At 39.1% G+C, this 27,820-nt stretch overlaps 1 protein-coding gene across 3 annotated transcripts; it reads right to left on the bottom strand.

Annotated features, from left to right (window-relative positions):
* Window positions 1-27,720, bottom strand: cacng7b (calcium channel, voltage-dependent, gamma subunit 7b). Of its 3 annotated transcripts, XM_051719959.1 has the most exons (8): window positions 27,581-27,720; window positions 22,833-23,082; window positions 22,638-22,740; window positions 19,334-19,529; window positions 18,644-18,730; window positions 18,422-18,562; window positions 1,958-2,103; window positions 1-1,083 (listed from the first exon to the last, which is right to left on the bottom strand). In XM_051719959.1, exons 4-8 carry the CDS (start codon window positions 19,527-19,529, stop codon window positions 613-615), a joined length of 1,041 nt encoding a protein of 346 aa, XP_051575919.1. In that variant the 5' UTR covers window positions 22,638-22,740; window positions 22,833-23,082; window positions 27,581-27,720; the 3' UTR covers window positions 1-612. The 3 variants fall into 3 exon arrangements, with proteins under 3 accessions (XP_051575919.1, XP_051575918.1, XP_051575920.1); XM_051719958.1 differs by lacking the exon at window positions 27,581-27,720 and having other exon boundaries at window positions 22,833-23,346; XM_051719960.1 differs by lacking the exons at window positions 22,638-22,740; window positions 22,833-23,082 and having other exon boundaries at window positions 27,581-27,616.
* Between the last annotated feature and the right edge of the window lie 100 nt (window positions 27,721-27,820).

The raw sequence follows: 27,820 nt of genomic DNA on the forward strand, positions 1-27,820 counted from the left end.
AATAATTTTAATTTCGTTACAGTTTTCAACAAATTTCTGAACATCTTGCAGATAGGCAGTGAATAAAAATCACTGCCAAAAACAACAGTAGCAACACAATATTTACACCAGAAATATTCACTATTTCTCAACTATTGAAAATTCTCAGGCTTATGACTCACTTATGAATCTCTGTTATTCAAAATGCAAACAAACTGAAATTTGTCCATACCCTGTCCATACCATATAAGTAATTCTCACTTTAGCATTTGATAATAATATAAATACTAAAACTAACACTTCACAGATTCCATGATGAGAAATAATAGCTTGAGTTCAAGAATATCTTCAGTATCTGTAGAAGTAAAGGCAATAGTTACATTTCTCTTATGTGCTCTACATGTAAGCCTAAGTATAAATCAGTTGTGGTGTGCGAGATTGTCAAAGTGTTTTGCGTTGTGCAATAACCTCCATTAGATACATGTGCTGTTTAATATGCTACAATTTCACAAATTCAATCTTAAAAACAGTCCTTTTGTTACAAACAGGATTTTTTCCTCTTCCTTTTCTCATAAAAACCTACACCATTTCCTCAGAAACAATCAGAAAACTCTCTGAACTTTCTCTTCTCCTTTAGCATGGAGAGGCGCTCATGTGCATGTGTGTGTGATAGTGTGGGGGTGGCACTGCAGCGGGTGATGTGGACAGAGGCAGGGTCTGGGATGCTGCAGATGTTCCAGGTGCCCCAGGGTGGAGAGGATGGTTGTGGTGGAATGGGGCTGCAGAACCTGGCGATGACAGCTGGTAGCCAGCTCTAGAGTTGGGGCTGGAAGCAGCAGTGATTCCCGGAGATGATGTGCTCTGTTGGACTATGGACTTTGGTGGGGGCTGGAGGTTCTGAGTGAGCTGGATGGAGATGTCGCTGGAGATCTCAGAGGCACTCCGTGCACGCTGGGGGGGAGGCCAGGTTTCTGAGTGCAGGTACTGGCCGCTGTAGTCACTGCCCTCAGAAAGGCGGGGGCGATAAAGAGCTGGGTGAGGCCGGTACACCTCCTCTTCTGCATAACGCTTCATAAAGAGATACACAGACATCACACCGGCACCCTGAGAGAGTGAGATGATGAAATAGGAAAAACACATATATTATACTGTATATATATATACAGACAAACAGATAGATAGATAGACAGAGACAGATAGATGGTTGGATGGAGGGATGGATGGATAGATGGACGGACAGACAGACGGACAGACAGACAGATAGACAGACAGATAGACAGACAGACAGATAGACAGACAGACAGGTAAACAGACAGACAGACAGACAGACAGAGCGATAGGCAGGCATTTTTGCTTTTGCTCTCTTATTCTGTCTCTCTCTTTTTCTCTCAAACATACACCTACACTCTCACTGACAAACTACTGTTTTCTTAAGCGACCATGATAGTAGAAGGATTCTGCTGAATCAAGCAGAAAAAAAGAGTTATAGCTATAACATTTGTGTAACAAAATCCAAAAGACTAAAATGAGAAGTGTATGTGGATGTAACTTGTGTATAATAAATAAATAAATAAATAAATATGGTACATGGTAATGTTGACCTCCTTGGTATCTCCCTTTCCTATTGTAAACAATAAAACAATAACTACTAGAAATACAGTATTTATGTCCAGAGTAACTAAAATGGAGCCCTTCTTGAAGATCCACATTCATAATACATCAAGAGTGCACTTAAAGCTTATGCCATAGACTAAAGAGTGCGTCAGCACAGGGTCATGTTAAAAGCATCTGCTTAAGCAGTATCATAAGTGACTCTTGGGCCTACATGCATGGCCAAGATAGAGTCAATATGTTCACATCATTGGAGCAGTCTTGGCCAGTCAAGGCCATAGAATTTAAATGTACTCTCAGCTGAAAACCTATTTACATTAAATAAATGTTTAGGCAGAAATGTCATGCTGAAACTTTGGCGTCTGACCTCTTTGAGCAGGAAAGAGCTGGCAGCAAATGCAAAGGACCAGCCATATCGGTAGTTGAAGAACTGCTCTGGCTCCCGTGGCCTGTTCATTACTTCATCATTGATACTGGAGATATACAACACCAACCCAACTACCAGACTCAGCCCTGAGACAGAGAATAAATGGTAAAAAACGAGTAAAGGGAAAATAACTGAACACTAATATCCTGGCTGCCACCCCTGTCAATGTTAAAAACAACATCAATAAAAAAATATAGATGCAAGTAGTTATGAACTGACCAAGCACCCAAGTGACATGATATATATAGCACAACTTTTTACCATATGGTTCCATGGGCTGCCACAAACAAATTGACCCTTTTTTATGTTCAATTTCAAAAGTTTGTAATAAAAGGCTCTGTTTGCTCTATCTATCTACTTTTAGTATTAAATCATTCATATAGGTGCCAGCTAACACTACAAAAAAGATGGGTTTTCTTTTCTCTATCACCTTCTATTCCAATATATAGACCTGAAAGGCAGGGGATGCCCCAACACAGCTTCAAAAATCTTGTCAAAAAAGTTCAAAAGCTTGTAATAACGGCTCTGTTTGCTCTATTTCTCTACTTTTGACCTTAAATCCAGTCTTTTTTGAGAAGCCTCAACATTAATTGTAGAAAAGTGTCAAAATGTTATTATAAGAACACTCATACTCAAAATTTCAAACGTACACACACACACACACACACACACACACACACTCATTGACAACAGACATAAATGCAAACACAAGATATATATATATATATATATATATATATATATATATATATATATATATATATATATATAACAATACCCCATAATGACAATGTGAAAGAAGTTTGTTTGAAATCTTTGCAAATTTATTAAAAATAAAAAACAAAAAAATCACATATGAATTTAATCAATTTTGGAATAAGGCTGTAACATAACAAAATGTGGAAAAAGTGAAACGCTGTGAATACTTTGCGGATGCACTGTAAAAGGCATACATGTATATGTAAATAACAAAACCAGAGAGAAAACTTTCTTGCACATTTGCATTCTTCTACATTACACAATGATAATAATGAATAATTACAGCTTTTTCAAGAATTTACAATTACAACATTTAAAGAAACCAGTCATTTTATGACTTCAACAACTAAAATAAAGAGCATATATATTCTAAAAGTAAACAAAGTATTCCCCAGTAGTTTAAAAGGCTTGTCCATCGCCAAGTCCAAACTGAGTTGGTTCATTTTTTGAGCATTAAACTGTACCGCCTATTCTTCATTTTGGCAAAACAGTCAATCACTTGACTCTAACTCAATTTACAAAGTTCTTCCTGCTCAACTGGTAAGATGTCATGTGTATTGTGTTGATTCATGTCTTTTATATTGAAATTCAAGTTCCTGGTTCATGTCATGTGTTCCTGTTTCCCTTGTCATGTGATTTCTGTTTTCCCTCCATGTTCTTGTGTCATGTTTTCATTGGGTTATTGTTTAATTAGCTTGTTATGAGTTCTGTTTGTTCATTGGTTTATGTTCTCCCATGTCTTGTATTTAAGCCCTCATGTTTTCATTGTCTAGTTGTCGAGTATTGAATGTGATGGTATGTGTTTGGTACACTGTAGTCAAGCCATAGTCAAGCCATAGTCAAGCCATAGTCAAGCCATAGTCAAGCCATAGTCAAGCCATAGTCAAGCCATAGTCAAGCCATAGTCAAGCCATAGTCAAGCCATAGTCAAGCCATAGTCAAGCCATAGTCAAGCCATAGTCAAGCCATAGTCAAGCCAAGTTTAGTCCATGTTCATGTTTTGTTTTGTAGTTAGGGTTATTGGTTCACGTTTGTAAATAAACTGCACTTGGGTTCTTCATCTTCACGTCATCTTCGTCATTGTCATCATTGTCAGCAGCCAACAATGTTACATAAGACAGCAAGTTGGTGAAGCCTGTCTTGTCCCATTGTGCACGCCACCCAAGTATGGAGCCGTATCAGCACACTAAATGACCGTTCACAACTACAGCTATTGACTGGGATTGTCAGAGAGATCTGCATAACCTGTGTCAAGGTTGGGAACCTGACTTTATCCAGCAAGTTGAAAACACATTGTATATCCATAATTGGAAGGCTTTCCTTTTTGTGAGCCAGTAAAACCTCCTCTGATTTTTGATCAACATTGTAATGATCTGCCAGACCTCGGAGGTGCTCCTCACAAAGAAAGCTATCTGATCCAGGATTACAGGCCTGAACACCTCTCAAAATTTGGCCATTAAGAGATGAAAAATGTTGATCCATCTCAGCAACCATTCTGTCAAGGCAAGGTAGAAACAGGTTTCTTTTCAGCTTCTCTACATCACTGAGGTCACTCACTGCTCCACAACTAGAGTCCACTACATAAACCTCCATGCGTTTCTGCTTCTGCCTTTGTCTAGTAGCAGCACATGGCTCTGGGATCTGATTTGCTGCAGAAATGGTCCTGACAGTATCATACAGCATAGTAGTCTTCTCATCTGTGCGCATCTGTTTTAGAGTGTCACACACAGCTCCTTTGTTCTCAACAGCCGTAGCAAGGTCTACTGTTTCACTTTGCAGATATTTGTGCAGGTTCTCAGTTACAGACAGAAAAGTCTTGAACATTATCAATAGGTATACTGTGGAGAATCTGCTAAATTTGGCATGGAGTCCTACTGCCATGGAGTTGTTTATGCTGGAGAGACACTGAATAACTGCAGGGAGATTCTCTAAGCTGGCATTTACAGACCGCAACTGGCTTGACCAGCGGGTCTTTGAAAGCTGCACAAGTTTGGATGGCTGTAACCCCAGCTGATTTTGAACATCTCTGAATTTGTGATGGTTTACAAGTGAAACACTGAAAAATTAGTACACACTTTGTAGCAGGTCAAAGAGATCCCTGGACTCTGGTAAGGCCTGACAGGTGTGACATAGAACTAGGTTGAGCTGATGTGCATAGCAGTGCACATAAATGGCCTCTGGATGGTTTGTTTTAAATCTGACTTGTACACCACCTACAGACCCACTCATAACTGCCAAGCCATCATATGATTGTGCTACACACTTAAGCTCAACAATGCCATAATGCACTAGCTGCTCTTCTATAGCAGCAGTAATGCATTCTGCATCAATTCTTTTAGTGTTGTCATTGCAAGCAAGCACTCCTTCACTGTATCTTCCGTAAAATAGCGGACACATATAGCCAGCTGTTCAGCATTGCAATCTCTGGCTTCATCTGCCATAATTGAAAACATCCCTGCCTGTTTTACCTCCCTGACAATATTTGCTGAAATCTCTTCAGCACAGCACTCAATTATCTCATTTTGAGATGCAGGTGATAAGTAAGTGCTGTGTGAAGGGGCTGAATAGGATTGCAAAAAAGGGTCAAACTGTTTTAGGAGTTCCAGACACTACAGAAAATTCCCCAGGTTGTGGTTGGAGCCTCCCTCATCATGGCCACGGAAGGGAATATTTTGCTTGGCCAGGAATTGTGTTACAGCCACAATACGGGTGAGGTACTCCCGTCTGTCTTTTATTTCTGCCTCATTTGCTGAGTGCAATTGTTCAGTTACACTGCCATGAGCAGCACTGGCTTTAAAGCTGTGCCAGAAAAGCATGCTTGCTTTATGGGCAGGTGTTTTCTCATGCTCTCTAAAGAGATCCAGTGCTTTTTTCCAATTTGTTAGGCCAGTGCTAACAAAGGTGTCATGTTTCATGTTTTTACCAAACATCCTACATGAAAAACAAAAAGCTGAATCTCTAGATATAGAATATTCCAACCAGGAAAAGCTTCCAAACAAGTTTGAATTAAAAAAATCACTTTTTTAATCCAAAGTTGTGCTGGGGATATTGGGAAAATGACAACTTAACCTGTTTTGGGTCACAGTGCTTTCCCCCCAGGTCACTAATGTTTCCCTCTACATTGTGACCAGTGGTTTTTGCCCTTGGCCTTGCCCCTGTCTAATGTTCTCCCTCAGTTTCCTCTCCATGGCTCTCCTGTCTCTCGCCTGTCTTTCTCCACTCTCTCGCTTTGACGCACCTCCGACTGTTCATCCAGCTCCATCTCTCCTCCTCCTCCACCTACAGGGTCTCAGACATCAGATGAAAAGGCATCAGGTCTCAGGAAAACCTCTGTCAAGTAAGTCTATGGAACTGCATTATCCAACATCAGGCAAAACAGCCTCAGCCGAAATGGCTTTAGACAAAAAGGTCTCAGAATAAGCAGAGAGTTGGTTGCTAGCTAAGCGTTGGTCGCTAGGCAGAGTTGGTAGCTAAACTGGCTGAGTTTGGTTGCTAGCTTGCGAAACTAGCTGAGCTATCTCTAACTTTATAAATGCAGAAGTGTCGTTTCTATTAATGAATATCTAGCTAGCTAACATAATTGGTGTAAGTTTAAACTGACGTTTGAAACTCATTTAGTTTACTTGCAACAACAACTCAAAACAAGCCAAACTATAGTCCTTTTTAGTTACTAAAATTAGCACACAGAAGCCATAGATAATGCCAACTGTTTATGTAGTGTCCTAAACTAGCGCCAGCGAATTAAATTATTAATTTCATATCCGAAAGATTGATTAATTATCATACACAATCAAAGACAGTACTACAGAACACAAAAATGTGTTTATTTTCTCTGCAATTCCATTGACTTGACAGAGGTTTTCCTGAGACTTGATGCTTTTTCATCTGATGTCTGAGACCTGACTCTGACGGCTGAGGATGTAGTTTGTTTATCAAGCCTTACCTCCCTCAAACTCATCTCTCCTTTTTGCTTCCATGTCCCTGCTTCGTCCAAAGTATTTTCTGATGTCCATCTACAGGAGCCAATAATGTTTGAGTCAAAATAAGATCATCAGTAGTATTTATAAATGTACTTTAGTTTCGTCATGTTTTCATAGCCTACCTCACTTCTGACTTGCGTGCCGACACCTGGACTTCTGTGTGTGTGCTGCAGTGGCTAACTGGCTATTATAGCAAGCACACAGGCGCGCGCCACGATGAAATGGATTTCTGCGCGCATGCATCAGATTTGTGTTTTCGGTTAAACTGCTTTGCTTTTACAAGCGTTGATTGGGTGGGTTACTGCATTGCATTTCGATAGATCCATTTCTTTTTTTCCGGGATTATCAATCTAAATGAATGCGCTGATAAATAATGTAAATTGTTAAAACACAAACTTGAGATTTTACTGGGGCACAGCATATTTATACTGGTGCACGTGCCCCAGTAAAAGGGGTCTAGCGGTGCCCCAGCCACAAACTCTATATCAGCTCTTACCTTAGGTTGTTTTTTACAAAATTAGTCTATTTTTACTTGTCTCTCAGTTTGTCTGGGTAAATAATCCACTGTTATGTCTCAAATGTACAAAAAAAATCAGCAAAGTATTATAAACAAATCATCATTTGAATATGATCTTGAATATTGATAATAAAATGTTATACATCATTGCAAACCTGGTTCTTAGCTATCAAATAACACCAAGATCACATTTGTAGTCCATTCAGATATTACACAAAATATGGAGAAAGGGCGGGGCTTCCCAAAAAAGACTGGATGTCTATGGGCGGAGTCACAAACCATGTTAGGGCGCCCCCACTTTTTAGATCTGTATTGTTGTGATAGAAAGTGATAGAATTTTTTTTGCACTTTTTTTAGCATTTACTGCCATTTAGTGGAATGATCTAAGACTAAAAGTAGAGAGATCGAGCAGTTATTACAAGCTTTTGAAGCTTTTTTGAAGCTGTGTTGGGCCTTTCAAAACTGTATATTGGAATAGAAGATATAGAAGAAAATATTTGTTCTAGTGTTAGCTGGCACCTAGACGAACAATTTAACCCTTGTGCGACCTTCGGACATATTTGTCTTTTTCATTTTTGTTTTTTGCCAAAGGTGTGTATTTTTTGGGGAATTTTGATATTTCAACCTCAGTTCCTATAATACATCTATAATACACTGTGTACACAAAATAGTTACACTCAGGACCTTAAGGACAAAAATGTCCCCATTGAAACCCATTAAAACTACAATATTTGATCCCAGTGCCATTAAAGCATAAAATCATGAATTCTATAATATAATGCTTTCATTCCGGAGCCCTGGCTCCTAAATTTAAATTTGTAATATTTTCCACCATATGGCGCCATTTTTCTCATGTTAAGCCTATGGAGCAAATACATGCTTTTTTCCCCTATTTTCTGTTTGCTGTATTACAGGTCAGTGAAAGTGGAAAATAATATGAATATATAATTTTTTTTGGCAGTTTTTGACGTGGACATTTTTGTCCTCTAAGGACCTCTGAGTAACTTTTTTAAATTGACTTACAAGGGTTAAGACCAAAAGTAGAGAGATAGAGCAAACAGAGCCTGTATTATAAGTTAATTAAATTTGTCAATTTGACCCTTAAGGACAACATATGGACTTATATTTTGTAGCTTTGTGTATAAATACATTAAATAAAAAAAAAAAAAGTGACATTGCAGGGTTCAGCTCACCTCTGTGGAGAAAGTCATGAAGTTTCAGGCCGAAAACGTAAAGTTGATGTATATCAGGGTTAAAAAATTCAAAAGGGTCAAACTGACCCATAAGACCAAGGGAGGGTTAAATTTACTTACTTTTTTGCTTGGGCTTTGAGTTTAACTGGCTTAATTGGATAAGTTTATCTCACAAATTAAAACGTTATCTGAACTGATTGAATGTAGTTGTGAAAATTTCAGTTTAGTTAGGTAAAATTAATCAGTTTTATTAGCTGAACATGAATCTGATGCAGTTAACAACTTCACATTTTTTTACAGAACTGTTGCTGTAAAGTTAGTGTTCAGTGAACCTATCTTTAATTGTCAAGTAAACCCTGCAAGTTTTGCACTGCAGGATGGTCTCTTCTTGAAAGGCACAGGCTTCATCTTTAATAGTTTGATTAGGAGGCACATAGATGACAACACTTGACACTCAAACCTCAGTAATGGTGACACTTAACAAATATCATTAGGTAAAAGTCGAGCTCTTAACATCGCCAAACTACTATTAATCAACATTGATGCCATATTAAACTGACTTGACAATTTAGTTAAAACATAAAAAACTAAAAGTGAAAAATATAGATTTTTTTTACAGTATGGAGTGTGCATCAGAGCGGGATTGGCACAGCAGCTGCAAAGGAGGTGCTCGTGAAGTCCCTTCAGAATCATACAATGATAAATAGGACACACTGTCTTGTGGACTTCACTGAAATGTGAAAAGTGATGGCTATCACAAGACTGCAATTACACATCCAGTGCACCATTTTTGGACAGGGCCTATGAGTAACAAAGAATATATAAAGAAAAAAAAAACTACTTAAAAATATCTCCTAAAGTAAAAAGTAAAACACCTCTGCTGCATAGAAAGTGACAGCACAGCACACACATAATGTACTGTACTCACATTTACAGACTTCCTGCCTGGCCCCTGAGGACTTACCACCCCTCGAGCCATCTCAACAGACACACACATGCATACACACTCCAGGACTCTGCCCGGCCACTGATGAGAGGACATCAGCTCTATCTAAATAAATCACAGCCTCCTGCCCCACACTCTCCTCACTGCAGGCAAGGGGAAGAGGAGTGTGCTGGAGATGGATTGAGGACAGAGGGACATACATTGAGGGTCAGGAAAGAGGAGCAGAGGAATGTGTGAACTAGTAAACTGGGTGATTCTCACAAAACCTTTCAAGAAAATGTCCTGGTCCTAAATAAAAAATAATATTTTTGCATATAGAAAATAAAGCCTATTTTTAGAGGCAATAAGATTTTTTACATTGTGAAATTATTTTCATGACATATACACGTATTTTACCCCCCAGTTCTCATTGCTGCCAAAAAATATATATTTTTTAAATTGTAAAGTATTTACACATCATAGTCTCTTCTACTGTCTTTCATTTAACTGTTTTAATAAAATCAAATAATTGTAAAAAAGCATCTTTTTTTACTGTAATACAGTAAAAAAATGGACTGTGTTACGGTAATGAGAATCATCATTAAAAACAATGGGAATAGTAAAAGTAAACGTCCTTGTAATGAGTGATAGCGAGACAAACAGACCCAAATGCAGAGGAAGCGTTCAAAGGATTTATTTACGGTCAGCAGGTTAGGGCGATCTAGCTCCCGCCACGTGGGCAAAGACGAGGTATCCTCCGTGGAAACCCAGCTGACACGCAGCGAACTGGAAGGCAACCACACACCCGACACGCGGGCAACCAACAGATACACGAAACAGGACCAACTGGGCAGAGACAGTGAGGTTAGTTACTTCACACCAAACAGCTTACTATAACGAAGCACATTCAGTCAACACTGAGCTACATATCACTCCAATCAGTCAAAACTGAACTACATTTAATATTCAATCAGACAATCCAGCAAAGGACATGACACACGAGGGGATTAATATAGGTATGAACAAACAAGGGGCAGGTGCCGCTCGCAGCTGAAAGTTGGCATGATCAGCATTCCCATGGAAACAATGTCAGCGGTACCTGAAACACATGAGGGCGAAAACATCAACATGCTTGGAACAAAACAAACAGAACCTGGAGCATGAGTGTCCGGATCCCGACACAGACCAAAACCGAACCAGATAGGAAGTCAGGGTCCAGACACCATGCCCCAGACACGAAACACAAGACAGACAGGGAACGATGATGCCACGGTCCTCATCAGACAAAAACCCAACCTGATAAGGTGACAGGACCGTGACAGTCCTGATTCACTGGGGTAATGAGAATTGGGGGTAAAATGAGCTTAAAATAATGTTAAAATATAAACAAAATCTTAATGGCTCTAATTGTCGGCTTCATTTTCTTGATGCTTAATATAATTTCATATTTTTTTTATTGATTTTGGGTTAAATATGACCAGGACATTTTCTTGACAGGCTTCGTAAGAATCACCCAACTAGGGTAAACATCTATTGAGATAAAGGAGATACAACAGCAAATATAATTTTTATGTTCCCATTTGCCCCAACTGCAAAATAAAAAAATCCACAATTACGATTATGGCAGTCGGAAGAGAAAAAGAAGCCAAATTTACAGTCACTCCCTGTTCGAAACCCCATTGCAGAAGTGTTGACTTTTTTTTTTTAAATACCAGGGTAATATAACAAACTGTGGTGATTTACATAAAGTAATAATAAAAAAATAATAATAAAAAGTAAGAAGCCGGAACAACACCATTGTGATAGCAAAAGGTATGTTTTCCTATGTACTGCCATAAGTAACTGTTTCAGATGAAATAAAGTTTTTTCTCCCCCCCCCCCCCACCCCAAGCAACATAAACAGCAACATCTAAATCATTGTAGATGTTTTTCAGTTTTTTTAAGGCTCTTAAAAGTGCCAAACTGGCATATATTTTTCGCTATGTGCTGCCATTGATGATTGATTAGTCAGATGACAAATGTTTCCTGAATTGAACGCTTATGAGCAAAGATGACAGCCTCAATGTTTCAGTCAAGCAACTGCTGTTGAATTGAATGGTACATGCAAACACTTAGTTCTCTCCAGGTACATACAGTAGGAATTCCTGTATGGAAAGAGAATAAAGACAAGACTGTGAGAAGCACAAGAGGTCACAAGAGCAAGAGATGATAATGGGTGAGAAAAGCCTTTCTCGTCCTGACAACATGCACAAACTGAGAAATCTCTCTAATATTTATTGCAATAGCTGACTGTCCAACTCCATATGCAAGTCTCCATCTCATTCTCTCTCAAACACATACAAAAACACAGATATATTTCACAGCCACCCTATCTAACAGTGCTATCAGCGCACTAGATCTTTACTATTTAATGCCTTCTCTTAAGTACTTTTATCAAACCAGAGGAGTCTGGAATGTCCATTACATATTCAGCAGAAGGCCGATAGTATCACTCTGTCAGTTTGGGTTTTTGTCTGACAGGACCGTGGAATCATCGTCCCATGTCTGTCTTGTGTTTCATTGTCTGTCTTTCATTGTCACGGCTCCGCCCCCCTGAGCCGTTCCCTCCTGAAACCTGTCCAGCGGCCACCGCCCAGTCCGCTTCCCCCTGTCCAGTGGCCGCCGCCCAGTCCTGTGACCCCTGTCCAGTGGCCTCCGCCCAGTCCTCTGACTCCTGTCCAGCGGCTGCCGCCCAGTACTCCATCCCCTCTGTCCTGAGGCCTCCTCCCAGGCTGCCGGACCCCGCCCCTTTCCTTAAGCTTCCTCCCTGGTTTCCTTCCTTTCCCTCCCTTTCTGTTGTGTTTTGTTTTGTGTTAGTACTCATATTGTTTGTCTTGTGTATTGTTTGATGTTCCTGTTTTGGGATGCCAGGAGGGTAATGTCATGGTCCTGTCACTCAGTCAGTTTGGGTTTTTCTCTGACAGGACCGTGGCATCATCGTCCCATGTCTTTCTTGTGTTTCATTGTCTGTCTTTGTGTGATCGCATGGTTTCGGTTGAATTCCCTGCCTTGCAATCTTCGGTCTGTCTTGTTTCATGTCCGGAGCATGGTGTCTGGATCCTAACTTCCTGCCTGGTTCGGTTTCGATCTATGTCAGGATCCGGACACTCATGCTCCATGTTCTGTGTCTGTCTCTCGCAACCGCAGAGGCGCGTTGCACTCGCTTTGCGCTGCGCACCAGGGTCACTAGCTGTCTTCATGTTGTGCTGAGGTTCGGTCACTTCGGTCTGAGATTTCAGGTTTGTGTGTGGTTGAACTCTCGCACAGGTGTCCTGTCTTGTTTTTGTCACCTGTTGCGTGCATCGCGTGGCGTTTGCCTCAGGTTTCGTTTAGTGTGAGAATGTATGGCATCGCTTTGTTTGACTTTGCTACGCATTCTCTAGTCTTGTTTGTCGGTTGGCATGAGCATATATTGTCTTGGCGATGTGCGCTCATGCCATTCGGGTGTTTTGTTGTCTTGTGAGAGCACGTGGCTTTGTTTTGTTTCTGTATCGCTGTGTGTCTCTCTGCCTTACTTCATACCCCACCTACTTGTTTGCCTATTATTAGTTTATTAGTCACACCTGCCCTGTCTTGTTAACCTGTTGATTTCTCTCCCTATTTTAGTCTCCAAAATTGGCCAATACCCAATGCGCTCAATCCGGGTGGCAGAGGAGGAATCTCAGTTGCCTCCGCATCTGAGATGTCAATCCGCGCATTTCATCACATGTCTTGTTGAGCGAGTTACCGCGGAGACATAGCACGTGTGGATGCTTAACGCTATTCTCCACGGCATCCACGCACATCTCACCACGCGCCCAACCGAGAGCGAGAACCACATTAAAGCGACCACGAGGTGGTTACCCCATGTGACTCTACCCTCCCTAGCAACCGGGCCAATTTGGTTGCTTAGGAGACCTGGCTGGAGTCACTTAGCACACCCTGTATTCAAACTCGTGACTCCAGGGGTGGTGGTCAGCGTTTTTACTCGCTGAACCACCCAGGCCCCAACGCTTTTTGTGTTGTTAATAAATCCTTTGTTTTTTTAGACTCTACACTTGGGTCCTGGGGCTCATTCTCTTATCCTGACAGATAGAGAGCACAAAGAGAAAAGGACAAGTAAAAAGGTGTTTTTCAAAGGCGGCCTGTAAGGAAGCCTATGCTGCAGATAGAGAGAGGTGTGTTAGATAAAGTTGAAGGTCTTTTCTAGCTGTGTGCAAGGTTGAGGCAGTAATGCAGTAAACAACAGTGGCATCAGCATACAAATAAGTTCTACATTCAGAGAGAGTTAGGGCTAGCCATCTTTCACTGCAGTCTTCTATGAAAATGCTATTTCATGTACATTCATAAAAATTCTTAGTTTCCTGGAACCATGCTATTCAACAAAACAGATGATTTACAGCACCTAACCTTTCAACAGCTTTCTAACCACATTACTGTATATATTATTATATACATAATCATATTACATATTAATATATATACCCATTATCTAATATCTAAGATTATGCACTCTATATATATATATATATATATATATATATATATATATATATATATATGTATATATTGATGTCAGAAGTTTACATACACCATAGCCAAATACATTTAAACTCAATTTCTCACAGTTCCTGACATTTATTTGTAGAAAGCACTAAGTTTGAAGGTAGGCCTTAAAATACATCCACAGGTACCCCTCCAATTGACTCCAATTAGCCTATCAGAAGCTAATTGACTAATTGCCTAAAGGCTTGACATCATTTTCTGGAATTTTCCAAGCTGCTTAAAGGCACAGTTAACTTGGTGTATGTAAACTTCTGACCCACTGGAATTGTGATATAGTCAATTAAACGTGAAACAATCTGTCTGTAAACAACTGTTGGGAAAATTACTTGTGTCATGCACAAAGTAGATGTCCTAAACGACTTGCAAAACTATAGTTTGCTAATATGAAATTTGTGGAGTGGTTAAAAAATTTGTTTTAATGACTTCAACCTAAGTGTATGTAAACTTCTGACTTCATCTGTATGTGTGTGTGTGTGTGTGTATATATATATATATATATATATATATATATATATATATACAGTACTGTGCAAAAGTCTTAGGCACATAAGATTTTTCACAAAAGCATTTGTCTTAAAATGGTTATTTATATCTTCAGCGTTAGTGTCAATAGGAATTATAAATGTTAGACTCCCAAACATTACTTTTGCAAATAGAAAAGATTAGAACAGAAGAACAGGGAGCCCTGCAATAGATGTTATGGCCCCCACAAGACCCCCCACTGAACATCGTGTCAGTCTGAGATTACATAAAGAGACAGAAGCAATTGAGACAGCCTAAATAGATAGAAGAACTGTGCCGAATTCTCCAAGAAGCTTGAAATATCCTATCTGCCAACAACCAAGAAAAACTGTGTCCAGGTGTACTTAGGAGAATTGGTGCTGTTTTAAAGGCAAAGGTGGTCACACCGAATATTGATTTAGCTTTTTTATGTTTACAGGACTTTGTATGACATTAAGTGATAAATGAAAACTATTTATGTCATTATTTTTGAAGACATCCTCACTATGCAACACTTTTAAAAAATGCCTAAAACTTATAGTGCATAATCTTTGATATTACAGGAATGGATAGTATTTAAAACAAATTATACAAACAGTCTGCTTAAATAAATAAATAAATATCTTCTCCAAAACATACTTCTGTGATAAATCTGTCAGTGATTTCTATTCATTGCCACATGAAGATTGGCTAGTAGAGTATGGGTCTACTGCCTAATTCTCTCTAATGAGCATGTTTTATGTTTTATAAACTTGCTGACATCTGCTGTTGCAGGACTGAATTGCATGCTCAAATATTTCAGGTATTCTACTGGGAAATAAAAGAGGGATGGATCAGTCACTATTGACTGATGAGTTTAATCTTCACATTTACATAATATGGAAGGTGTCTGGCATTTTTTTTATACATAAATTGATGACCGTCTTCATTGTATTAGAGCACTGTACAAATTACATATGAAAATAATAAGAGTACAATATATGAAACCATACAGTGAAAGCTGTCATGTGACAGCTATGATAACCATATGATACATTTTATAAAAGTGATTTTACAGCAGTGGTGAATTCTCAGGGCCAGCAAAGCCTTCTCTGCTGGCCTAACATGTCAAATAAATAAATATTTTTAATCATTTCATTCTCAATCACCTTTTTGCCTATATATTTTTAACCGCTTTCCACTGTTAATTAATCTACAAACAAATAGAGGAAAACGAAAAGCTTATCCAGTCAGAATTTTTTCCTTGATGTTTACAAGCGAAGTGTGACAACTGTTTCACAAATCACATGCCCGAAGCAGCGCAAGAGTTTGAGCTCCACCCCCTCAGGCCTTCAAATGAATGCAAATGAATGAGCAACTAAAGTCAGATTGTCAGATTCATCAGCAAATCAGATTGATTTATTTGTTCTTGGTGGGTGTGATCTTTAGGATATGTCCCGGTCGAGGCCTTCTAGCTGGCCTTGAGTGACGCAATCACGCTTTAAGTGACGTAATTTGAAAGTGAAGAGCACGAGATCGTCATCACTGTCGCTATCGCCATTGAGAAAGAGATCCTTATGGATTTAAAAACACGAGATGTTCTGCATGACTGTGTGATTTCTTAATTTATTAAACAGGAAAGGAGGACAGATTTTCACTTCAAGTAAATTGGTACAGTAAGTGCTTTTTGCATTGTTATAGCAACATCAAGAGTTTTCTAAGTGTAAATTAGGCTGCTTGAGCATTCAGTGTCGGATCAAGTTTTGAAAAGTAGTGCTGCATTCCATTCAACTTGGAAAGTCGGATTTTACAACTTCCTACTAGGAAAAGTGCAATGGAATGCATAATGAAGTCAGAATTACAACTTGTAGGCTCGTGCAGAAATTCTCAACTCGAGATGTAGGGGCATGATGTCACACAAACATGTCGACACTCAGGGAGATATACAAAGTAAGTGATAAACATTCACTTTATTAAGTAATATCAATAAATGAGTTCAAGTTTCCACATTACATGATATTAAAGCTTGTTTAACAAACGCCTGCAGAAACAGGTGTATAAAACGTTATAATCTCTTTTGATAATCATAAACCTGAAGCACAAATGCTAGTGCTGCAGCATTGTTTATCAGTTGGGTTGCTAGGAGACATTTCTAATGAGAGTCAAACCCCTGCTAAGCTAACGGGAGCGTTGCAATTCCGAATATCGGGGAATGGAATGCATTTATGGTCGGAGATATCAAGTCACATCATATCATCCAACTTGAATGGAATGCAGCATAACCGTGTACCCTGACGAAACGAAATTTATTGCAAGCAACATTTAAATCACAAATATTATTAGATAGATTTTTCCAGGTTATCACCACAAACTGCATCTACTTGTTTCAAACAGTAATAAATAATAAACAGATGGAGCATTTTCATGCTCACACAGGTTTAAGATCAGAGAAGACATCGCTAATTGAATAGACGTGGTACTGCTGCATTCTAGTGACTACAGAACACAAAATCATTTAACATCTAATCCTCCTCAGAAAAAGATCTGCATCAAATGTGTTATGAACTATTTTTACATTTTTAAGAGAAATTTAGAAAGAGGCAATTCAAGTGGAATGTTCCACCAGAACTATTAGTGATGACATGACTCTAAATGGCACAACATCAATCCAAAAGTGTAATATTATTTATTTAGATAAAATGTCTATAAAAAGAGAGAAGTTTGTTTTTTATACTATTCTGGGCACTTTCCATTGACCTTTTGACTATTGTTTTTATAATAGGTTAAATATATTTTCTGTCCCCTAACCTCTATACCTGACCCACACAAAAATATTTTTTGCATTTGTACATTTTTAGTAAATCATTGTTTAGTTTATTTAATAAGCCATTTTCCTTGTGGGGGCTGTTGGCAATGGTATGTGATTTCAGGTTTTACTATCTTTGGGTGTGTGGGTCACGTTCTGCTTACATTGTGGGGAAGTTGTCATGATCCTGCCTCATTCGTCCTGTTTATACTTGTGTTGGCAGGATTGTGACAGTTTCCTCCAACCATCTCTCAGGTTGTCCCATGTGCTGTTGTTTCTCTCTCTCCCTCGTGTTTCTCACAGGTGCTGCTCAGCAGTGTAATCAGCGTTGCCATGGCAGCGCTGATTCGCGCTGCTCGTGATTATGGGCGGCACCTGTATCCTATCTCCCGTTCCTCTATTTATTCTCTCCTTTGTCTCATCTTCCCCGCCAGATTGTTGTGTTTTGTTCCCAGCCTAGTCGTGCTGGTCCTGTGCATTCCAGTTACATCCAGTCGGTTTGTTTAGTGTTGTTCCTGTGAATTCCCTTTACCCACTAGTCATTTTTGTTGTCTTGTTTTATTTGTACTCCCTCGTGAGTGTTTTGTTTGTAAGTTGTTTTGTTTATTTTGTAATTTTTATTTTTTTTTATTCAATAAAACTACATCATTGCCATTTCTGCCTCTTCAGTCCTTCCTCAAAACCGTGACAGAATTAGGCAGAATGTGACCCCACACACACACGCTGGTGCGACTATCCTTATGAGGACTCTCCATAGACATATTGATGTTTATACTGTACGAACTATAGATTCTATCCCCTAATCCTACCCCTACCCCTAAACCTAACCCTCACAAAAAACTTTCTTCATTTTTACATTTAAAAAAAAAACTTTGTTTAGTATGTTTTTTTAAGCGATTTGAATTATGGGGAAACTAGAAATGTCTTCATAAACCACATTTATAGCATAATACCCTTGTAATTACCAGTTTGTAACCTAAAAAAAAGTCCTCGTAAACCACTTACCACTGCCCACACACACACACACACACACACACACACACACACACACACACACACACACACACATGCATATCACTGTCTTGCACAAAATTAGCATTATCCACCAAAAACACTCAGATAGTGACAACAGCACTCAGATGGAATGGCTTTCCCACTACCTGAGAGGATGAAGAAGATTCCAGAAACGAAGGCCAGGATGGTGCGCTGGGGATGGATGTGGCCCACATTACTGATGATGAAGGCCATGAACACGAAGAGAAGAGACACCATAGGGAAGGGTGTAGCTGTCCTCACCATCTCTGCCAGAGCAGGAAATACATGTGTGTTGGGTGTACAGATGTTACAAGTAAATTTGTTCTGAAAAATTGACTTTCACTCACTTAGGATATTTGCTGTGTTTTCTGTGGTAATTTCAATCTCTGGTTCTGTAAAATACTCAGAGGCGACACATCTACCTTTTTCTGAACCTAGAAGAGTGAGAAAGAAAGAGGATATATTAACAATTAATGAATAATATATGAAATAAAACATGGATGTAAATGGAATAATTTTACTATGAAAGGCATTAAACAAATTCATGCTTATGTACATATACTGCTCTTGCAACAAACTACAGTATTCAAATCTACTGCAATACAAAGGCAAAACACAGTAAGTACACATTTTGTCATAATCGAGTTGTGACTGAAATCTGGTCTCTTAGACTATAATCTGTCCTTTAACAGACAGGTTTGGCTCAACTGTTCTCAGATTAAGAGATAACAGAGTGAGACTGTTTTATAATCCACATTTGGCTGGACAATCAAAAACTTTGAATTTGTTTTTCTCAGTTTCAGTGTTGCCGTAGTTACTGAGTTTTGGCGATGTAGGACAGTATAGGTTTGCAGTGTGCATGCTTGTCTAACTACTATATACTACATTCTCTGTGTCTGTGTGCTTACACAAAACACCAAGGCACCATGCATATGTGATCTGTTTGAATGTACCTGTTTCTAGTTACATACAGTACACATTTACTGTAAAACACACTGTCTAGAGGGTGTGCACATACAGTATGTGTGTGTCTGCACCTGCTATGAAACACACTCTCCAGAGCCCAGAGTGCAATGCCATCTTGATGTCGATTGTTTGGTTCTGCTGCAGTACGATGCCCTCCTCCATCAGCAGCCAATAATCCGTCGCCACGGCAACCCCCACCAACAGCAGTCCACACGCCCCAAACACTGTGGAGAGCAGAGTCAGAGCCCTGCTGCTGCAAGAGCTCATCTACACACACAGACACCACATACATATCACAAAAGAGAGAAAACCATCAGTACATCAGAAGAGAACAGAAATCCACAGCCAAGAAGCAATAACATTAGGAATATGTGTAATTGTGAGTGAGACAGCACTGTAAAACAGACTTTTGCTCAACTGTTGTTTTTCTTCAGTTCACCAGTGAAATGACAAAATAGGTGCGATATCCCAAATGCGATATAAGCCAAGTGCAATATCCCATGAGTTTCTGTCCCACAGTGGCAACATCAACCAATCACACCAGTTCACCTGGCTTAACTTGTGGCAGTCATTGAGGCAGAAAGGGAAACATTATTGGCAGTGATTAAAATAGCATCACACACACACACCTACAGAGCTATGACTCATAGCTTTACTGTGCAACACAGAACTCACACACACACACGTGTTGGTGCAGCTATCCTTATGAGGACTCTCCATAGACATAATGATTTTTATACTGTACAAACTATAGATTATATCCCCTAACCCTAACCCTACCCCTAAACCTAACCCTCACAAAAAACTTTCTGCATTTTTACATTTAAAAAAAAAAAATGTTTAGTATGTTTTTTTGAATTATTTTTGCAATTTGAATTATGGGGACACTAGAAATGTCCTCATAAACCACATTTATAGCATAATACCCTTGTAATTACCAGTTTGCAACCTAAAAAACAATGTCCTCGTAAACCACCCAAACCCGCTCACACACAAACACACACACCATTTGCTCATGCCTTTGCATTGCAATTCAGTGTTCAGAGGAATTGAGATGGTTTTTGATTAATTCTTTAAAGAGGAGACAGAGAGAGAGAAAGAGAGAGAGATTCAATTAATGTATAATTATAATTATTGGAGGAAAAGCCAAATGTGCACAAAATGCTGCAGGGTTTTTAACATCCTGTCATAAGTAAATGTAAAATGATGTTTGAATAAATGTTTGATGGTCTCCCTGAACACAAAATAATTTCATATCTAATCCTCTGCATTAGATGTGTTATGAGCTATTTTTAAGTTTTTAAGAGAAATTTAGAAAGAGGCAATTCAAGGGAATGTCCCACCAGAACTATTTGTGATGACATGACTCTAGATGGCACAACATCAATCCAAAAGTGTAATATTATACGTATATTCAAGATAAAATGTCTAAAAAGAGAGTTTTTTTTTTTTTTTTTTTTCTACCATTCTGGGCACTTTCCACTGACCTTCTGACTATTGTTATTACAATAGGTTTAGAATATCCCCTAACCTCTATACCTGACCCTAACAAAAATCTTTTTTGCATTTTTACTTTTTATAATAATTCATTATTTAATATGTTTAAAGGAATAGTTCACAAATTTAAATTCTCTCATCATTTACTCACCCTCATGCCATCCCAGATGTGCATGACTTTGTGTATGACAAAAATCACATAAAGGCAGCATAAAAGTAATCTATAAGACTCAGTGGGTTAAATCAATGTCTTCAGAAGCGATATGATAGGTGTGGGTGAGAAACAGATCAATATTTAAGTCCTTTTTTTTTACTATAAATTCTCCTCCCTGCTCAGACAATCTCCACTTTAACTTTCACATTCTTCTTCTTGTGTTTTCGGTGATTCACATTCTTCTTGCATATTGCCCCTACTGGGCAGGGAGACGAATTTCTAGCTAAAAAGTACTTAAATATTGAACTGTTTCTCACTCACACCTATCATATCACTTCTGAAGATATGGATTAAAACACTAGTGTCGTATGGGTTACTTTTATGCTGCCTTTATGTGCTTTTTGGAGAGTCAACATTTTGTCACTCATTCACTTGCATTGTATTGACCTACATAGCTGAAATTAAATGTTAATCTTCATTTGTGAGAATTTCAATTTTGGGGTGAACTATCCCTTTAATAAGCCGTTTACCTTGTGGGGACTGTTGGCTGCTACTCACAATTTAGTTGATTTCAGGTTTTACTATCCTTGGGTGTGTAGGTCACATTCTGTCTACATTGTAGGGATGTAGGCAGAACGCGAACTGCGTTTCCGCAACACTTTACATTAATGTTCTCTCTGTTAAGGGATTATAAAGGGGTTCATTAATGATTATAATTTATTTACAACAGGATTATAAATCATTGATTTGCAATTATAACAGCATGCATAAAAAGTAACTTTCATGCAATATCTGCCAAATGGTGAGCCATTTTAACTCACATGTAATAAATGATTAATAACAATGTATGCTTAATAATGTAAAGTGGACAGCTGTGAAGTATTTATTAATGAGCTGCCAACATTAGAAACATGTACAGAAAAGTTCAGTTTGGTTTAACGGTCATCAGTCTTTACTATATTTTATGAATGAGCATGAAGACCTCACAAGTGTATATTTGCAGAGGAATTTAGGTAACTGGGACTAGGTAACCCATTTTTTACATCCACGTGACAAGGTAAGTGACAACACAAAATAAGTAATGACAGTACAGTTATTAATATAAACACAAAGCTAACTGTAGAAAAATGACATAATCCCAATTTTAATTGCACTATAATTTGCTATTTGCTACGTTGTGACATAAATCAGGGCATTTTATGTTTTTGATTAATATAAGTATGCATAAGTGTATTAATTAAGCATTTATAACATGTAAATTGAATGCTGACTTTTTTTTAATCAAGTATTGGATAAAAGTTGCCTTTTTAATGTACGTTGCTATAATTAGCAGTCGACCGATATATTGTCGAGGCGAATTTTTTCCCATTTGGCCGATTTGTTTCTTGAGGGCACTGAGAATCACTTGCTTGCATGACTGAGACATGTAAACAACCAGTAACGGTTTGTTTTGTTTTTACGTGCATTGTGTTACTACAATAATAGACCGGTGTGTAACACGGTGTCATTTAAACAGTCTGCATATCACAGCAGCGACAGACACGTTTGAGCTCATTATGTTAAAGTGCTCGCCTGTTTCATTCTCCCTCTCTCTCCTCAACAGTTCCCTGTAACTTTTAACTGTCTTGTCTAATGATAAAAAGGCAAATATCAATAAAACTAATAACATATATTCCATCTGCTAATATGCACAAATCTCATTTAAACAGATGTAATAAACCAACCTCACACAACTTGAGCAGATCCAGTGTCCTGCGGAGCGCTCATAAATCTTCCTCTGAAGCACGTATTCTAACAGCCTCTCCTCAACATTTCCCTGTAACTTTTCTAAAGATAAAAGGCAAATATCAATAAAACTTGTATTATATACCATTTGCAAATATGCAGATTTCTTGTTTAAACAGATGTAATTCACGAACCTCACGAAAATCCAGCATTTTCTTCCCGTTGAGCTCTCATCTAATATCTTCCTCTGAAGCACGTACTCTAACAGCCAGAATCAATTCCTCTGATTCACAAATCATGACGGTCACTCCGTGTCAATCAAAGCAGGCAATCCAGGCTGAATAAACTGTCAGGAAATTGCTGCTGCTCTTGCTGGATCCGCACGAGCGCTTGAGTGCAAATTCAAGGCTGCGTCCAAAACCAGGAAAATGCTGCCTCCGGAGGCTGTATACAGAGGTAGGATGAAAATAAGGTGCTTTTCAAACTGTTCGGAGATCAGTTTCCTTAAGAGTTCCATTCATTCAAAACAGCTGTCAGTAAAGCCATTAACTGATTAGGCAGCAAGGTAGCAAGTCAGCTGCCTATGTTTTCGGATGCAGCCCAAGTTAAAAGCGCTTCACGTGTGCTATAAGTAAATGTCTTATTAACTATGCACTGTATGTACAATTGGTTTAATCTGGTATTTTTTGAGTAAATGCGATTGTTAATGCGCACATGCCATCCATGGTTGCTGGACTACTGTGTGTACTGTTATTTCCTTTTTCCTAATGTATTAACAATTTCTTCATGTGCAAATAAATTACTAAAATTTGATGACTAAATAGAAATCAGAAGAAACTGCTATCTACCATTTAAAATACAATATAATTTTTTAGTTTTGTGTGAAACTGAGTAAATATAGTGCTAAATAAGAGTTTATATATATTTTTTAGCAATTTTATGTTTGTTATTTACTATATTAAAATGTGTGATATATCGGCATTGTATCAGCCTATCGGCCACCCTGCTCTCTGGATATTGGCATTGGCCATTAAAAAACCCATATTGGTTTATAATTGCATATAAATGATGTAAAATGCTTTTGTAAATCCCTTAGCAAAAGAAACATTATTGTAAAGTGTAACCACAATTTAACTGTCATGCCAAAATAGCACTTTGGATTAAATAGAGAGAGAGAGATAGAGAGAGAGAGAGGGAGAGAGAGGGAGAGTGAGGAACAGGGCAAGAGAAGAGACTGCTATATGTCCGAACAGGGCAAGAGAAGAGACTGCTATAAGGCCAATTATGGGGCAGATAACTAAAAATGGCAGTATGTAAATGTCAGAACATTCTGAACTAGCGCTCTCTGTGTGAAATGTTTGAGATCACATATTCTTTCTGACCCATGCACCTCTAATTCTCCCAGGGCAATGCTTTGATCAATTCTTAATTAATGAGGCTTGTGTTTTATCTTGGTTGTGCATGTTTTGATGACAGTGCTGACGAAAACATAAAAGGTCTTTTCAAAGCAAAACGTGTCCCCCATTCTCTCTGCATCTGTGCTGAGCTCATACAGTGGGGTTTCATCCTTTCAATTACTTTCTACCTATTTAAGGATTACAATTTGACAAGTGATTAATTGAATTGATGCTGTCATTCGGTAACGTGCGCGTTGTTGAAAGAACGCTTCCTGTCGCTCTGCAGCTGCTGCTATGATGACTTTTATGATGGATATTTTTGAAGATGCTGTATATTGTTTGTGTGGGTGTGCTTTTTCATATTGTCATTTCCCGTCTGTCTTTTAGAGTTGGTGATTCAGCGCAGCACCCTAAGCAATGAGAGGAAGAAACAGGGATGAAAAGAAAGAGCACAAGAGTGAGAAAGAGTGAAAAAAGACAGACCCTGAGAAACATCAGAAAGCGTCTAAGCTTCTAAAAGATTCTCAATGCAACACTGAGCCATGTGTGCAAGTGTCTGCAAATATCAGAGAGTTCTACCTTTTGCCGTTTGTCCCAGAACAAAGAATGATGAAACCCAGAACACCATCAGTCAACAGAAAATGAACCCCAGTGAATGATGGACAGATTTTGCAATGCAGTAAAAATGGCATAAGGAGAGCACTGTGCTCGTGCTGAGTGCATTGAAGCAATGCAACTGAGACAGTTGCATTGCTTCAATGAGATTCCTAAAAAGAGAAAGCTTTTTTCCTGCAAGGCTCTTTTGCCCCGCAGTGCTTCTGCGCCCTCAAGGCTCTGTGTACTGATGTAGAAGAAGTTACTTCTCCATGACAAGCCCAGCCTGCCCAAGACCAACATCAAACTCACACAGCAGTCAGCCACATTTAATTCCTTAGCTTTTTGTGAGATAAACATGGCTATTAGGTTATTTTCACTCCATCAAAGCTTGAGGTAATAGCATTGTTTTTTACATAAACAGTGTGATTATTCCAGCCTGATCTCATGAAAATTAAGTTACCATGGCAACATTTTTGCGTAACGAAATTACATGCTTCATAACACGTTTCGCTGCAGTTTACAAGTGAAATGTCCAGCGAGGGGTGCCAAAAAGGAGTGAAATGGTGTTGTAATCAGACGAGGTTTTAAGGATGAATGTTAGATGGAGGTTTTAATAAGTAAAACATACCTCCCTAACCTAAAACTTTAATCTAAACCTAACCAATAGTCAAAAAGCAAATGTGACACAGAAAGTACATTTTCTGAAGCAATGACATCATTTTGTGTCACTTCTGTGACACTTTTGCCTCACTTGTCAGCTTGCACGCATGGCTGGGCTTGAGCCCAGGTCCTCTGAGGCCAAAGTCCAACACTCGATAAGGTGAGCCACTGTGAAAGCCACTGTAATTACATTGGAATTAGTAGGGATGTGCCTGAAGCTGAATACCGTATTCAGAAATGGCACGAATAATGACTTCAAAACAAATAACGAATTCACCCGAATAATAGAAAGAAATATTTGTTTGACTCAATATCCAAGAAGTACAAGGATAAAGCAATATTTAAAATAAACATATCCAAAATTACAATTAATTTATGAGTCTGCGAAGCCAATTTTACTAAAGTGTAAACATTATGAATAAAAATGTGCACGGTGTGATTTCAAATCGGATGGGCGCAGTCTCGACTGTGGAGCTTGTCGAGAGTAGCCTAACATTAACTAAGATACTACATCATATACATTTAAAATTTTAAACACTTCTTGATATGTCTATGTTAATGTATCACACGATACACTTAATGATTCCCATGTATTTATTTATAAATCAACCTGAGCGTGATGTTGAATTACTGAGCTGAAGTAATGATTTCACAGCGGAGCTCGTCTGTCCGTCTCTTAAACACACTTATATCCACATCAGCGATTAAAGTAATTATCTGTTTAAGACTTTATCCCCCAAAAAGTTAAAATGCTCCATAAAAGTTTAAATGCATTAAGTGTAGCCTACATCTATTCAGAATATTCCTGTACACATGATACGAAGAAACTGAAACATGCTCTTTCTTCCTCCCTCGCTTTAAGCTGTACTAGAGTAACGAGAGCCAGCTGGTTCATGATAGCTGTGCGGTATGTGTAAACCTCACTCCAATGGCCTCAAGAGGCGCACTAGTGACTGATGCTAGAGACTGTAGCCTTTAGCCTCCTTGTTAGCGCGCCCACCTCCCATGCCGGCAGGCGCCGGTTCGAATCTCACTTGGAGTGGGTCAAGTAGGAATGGTTACAGTGGTGCCATGACCCAGATGGGGGTGAGTGAAACGGGAGCCAGCTGGCACGTGATAGCTGTGCGGTATGTGTAAACCTCACTCCCCTGGCTTCAAGAGGCGCACTAGCGACTGATGCTAGAGACTGTAGCCTATAGCCTCCTTGTTAGTGCGCCCACCTCCCATGCTGGCAGGCGCCGGTTTGAATCTCACTTGGAGTAGGTCAAGTAGGAACAGTTACAGTGGTGCTGTGACCCAGATGGGATTGAGATTTAGGGGGATGAGTGTAATGGGTGCCAGCTGGCACGCGGTATGTGTAAACCTCACTCCCCTGGCTTCAAGAGGTGCACTAGCGACGGATGCTAGAGGCTGTAGCCTTTAGCGTGCCCGCTTCCCATGCCAGTTCGAATCCCGCTCAGAACGGGTCCGATTACATTAGCACAATGCTGCGCCAGTTGACCTACAGAAACACAAGCATACCCACACTTTAAGACTGTACAAAGTACTTACAGTGTGCACTGATCAGTGCTTTGCACTCTCTCACTGAGGATAAAGTGTACTCGATCAACAATATTAGACCTGCATCCTATTAAGTATCTTACACTTAATCAATTAAAGGTTAACCCTAAGAAATTAACAAGATAGCTAAATGTATTACATTAAATGTGTTAACAAAAGGGGTACCGTGAGAAAAAAGGACAGAGAGAAGAGAAAAGAGCGAGAGCGTGCCAGGAAGATTTAGGCTAATGTATGGATTTAAAAAAATGTATGGATGTAATGTATGCAAAGACCTTGGCCCAGTAATGATGGAGTTCCCACTTTTGAGGGACTTGATTGAGCCAGATACAAACTACCATTCACACACTTAGAACTGCCGATGTGACTAACACAAAACTCAACAGCTGCAGATGTTAGTATTTTCCACTGCTTGTCAGTATCCTAAATGACCCAAGAGGTTTACGATCTACAACCGACCACAAACATCCCGCTCTTCTATGATTAAGCGTTACCCACATATTTTTCATACTGGCAAAACACGCGACGAGCTCGCGAACCTGCTGGGATAAATGAAACGCGTCTGTGAACGCAGTCGACACGCGCACCCATAAATACATCCCCATTCATTTTCTGGAACTGGTCAATAACACTTGACAAAAGTCTGGTGTTATAATGTGTTTCGAGTCAGTCACACGTCAGCTGATAACAGTAAAGAACAATGAAAACAGACTGGAGAAGCGCGTACTCACCCTGCCCGTGCGCGTGGAGCTGACGAGTGTGCAGCGAGCGCGCAGTCACAAGCAAAATATCCGCGCGCTTGCTGAATCTGCGTATTTTCAAATGACACCCCATCATCCTCTCCTCCTTTACATCTTCATTCTTACCTTCCCTGTTTTTATTCCAGCAAAATGAAAGAGAGGGAAAGAACAACACACACACACTCTCTCTCACACACACACACACAGAGAGAGAGAGAGAGAGAGAGAGTT

Source organism: Myxocyprinus asiaticus, chromosome 15 (genome assembly GCF_019703515.2).
Source record: "Myxocyprinus asiaticus isolate MX2 ecotype Aquarium Trade chromosome 15, UBuf_Myxa_2, whole genome shotgun sequence".
Taxonomy (NCBI): Eukaryota; Metazoa; Chordata; class Actinopteri; order Cypriniformes; family Catostomidae; genus Myxocyprinus; species Myxocyprinus asiaticus.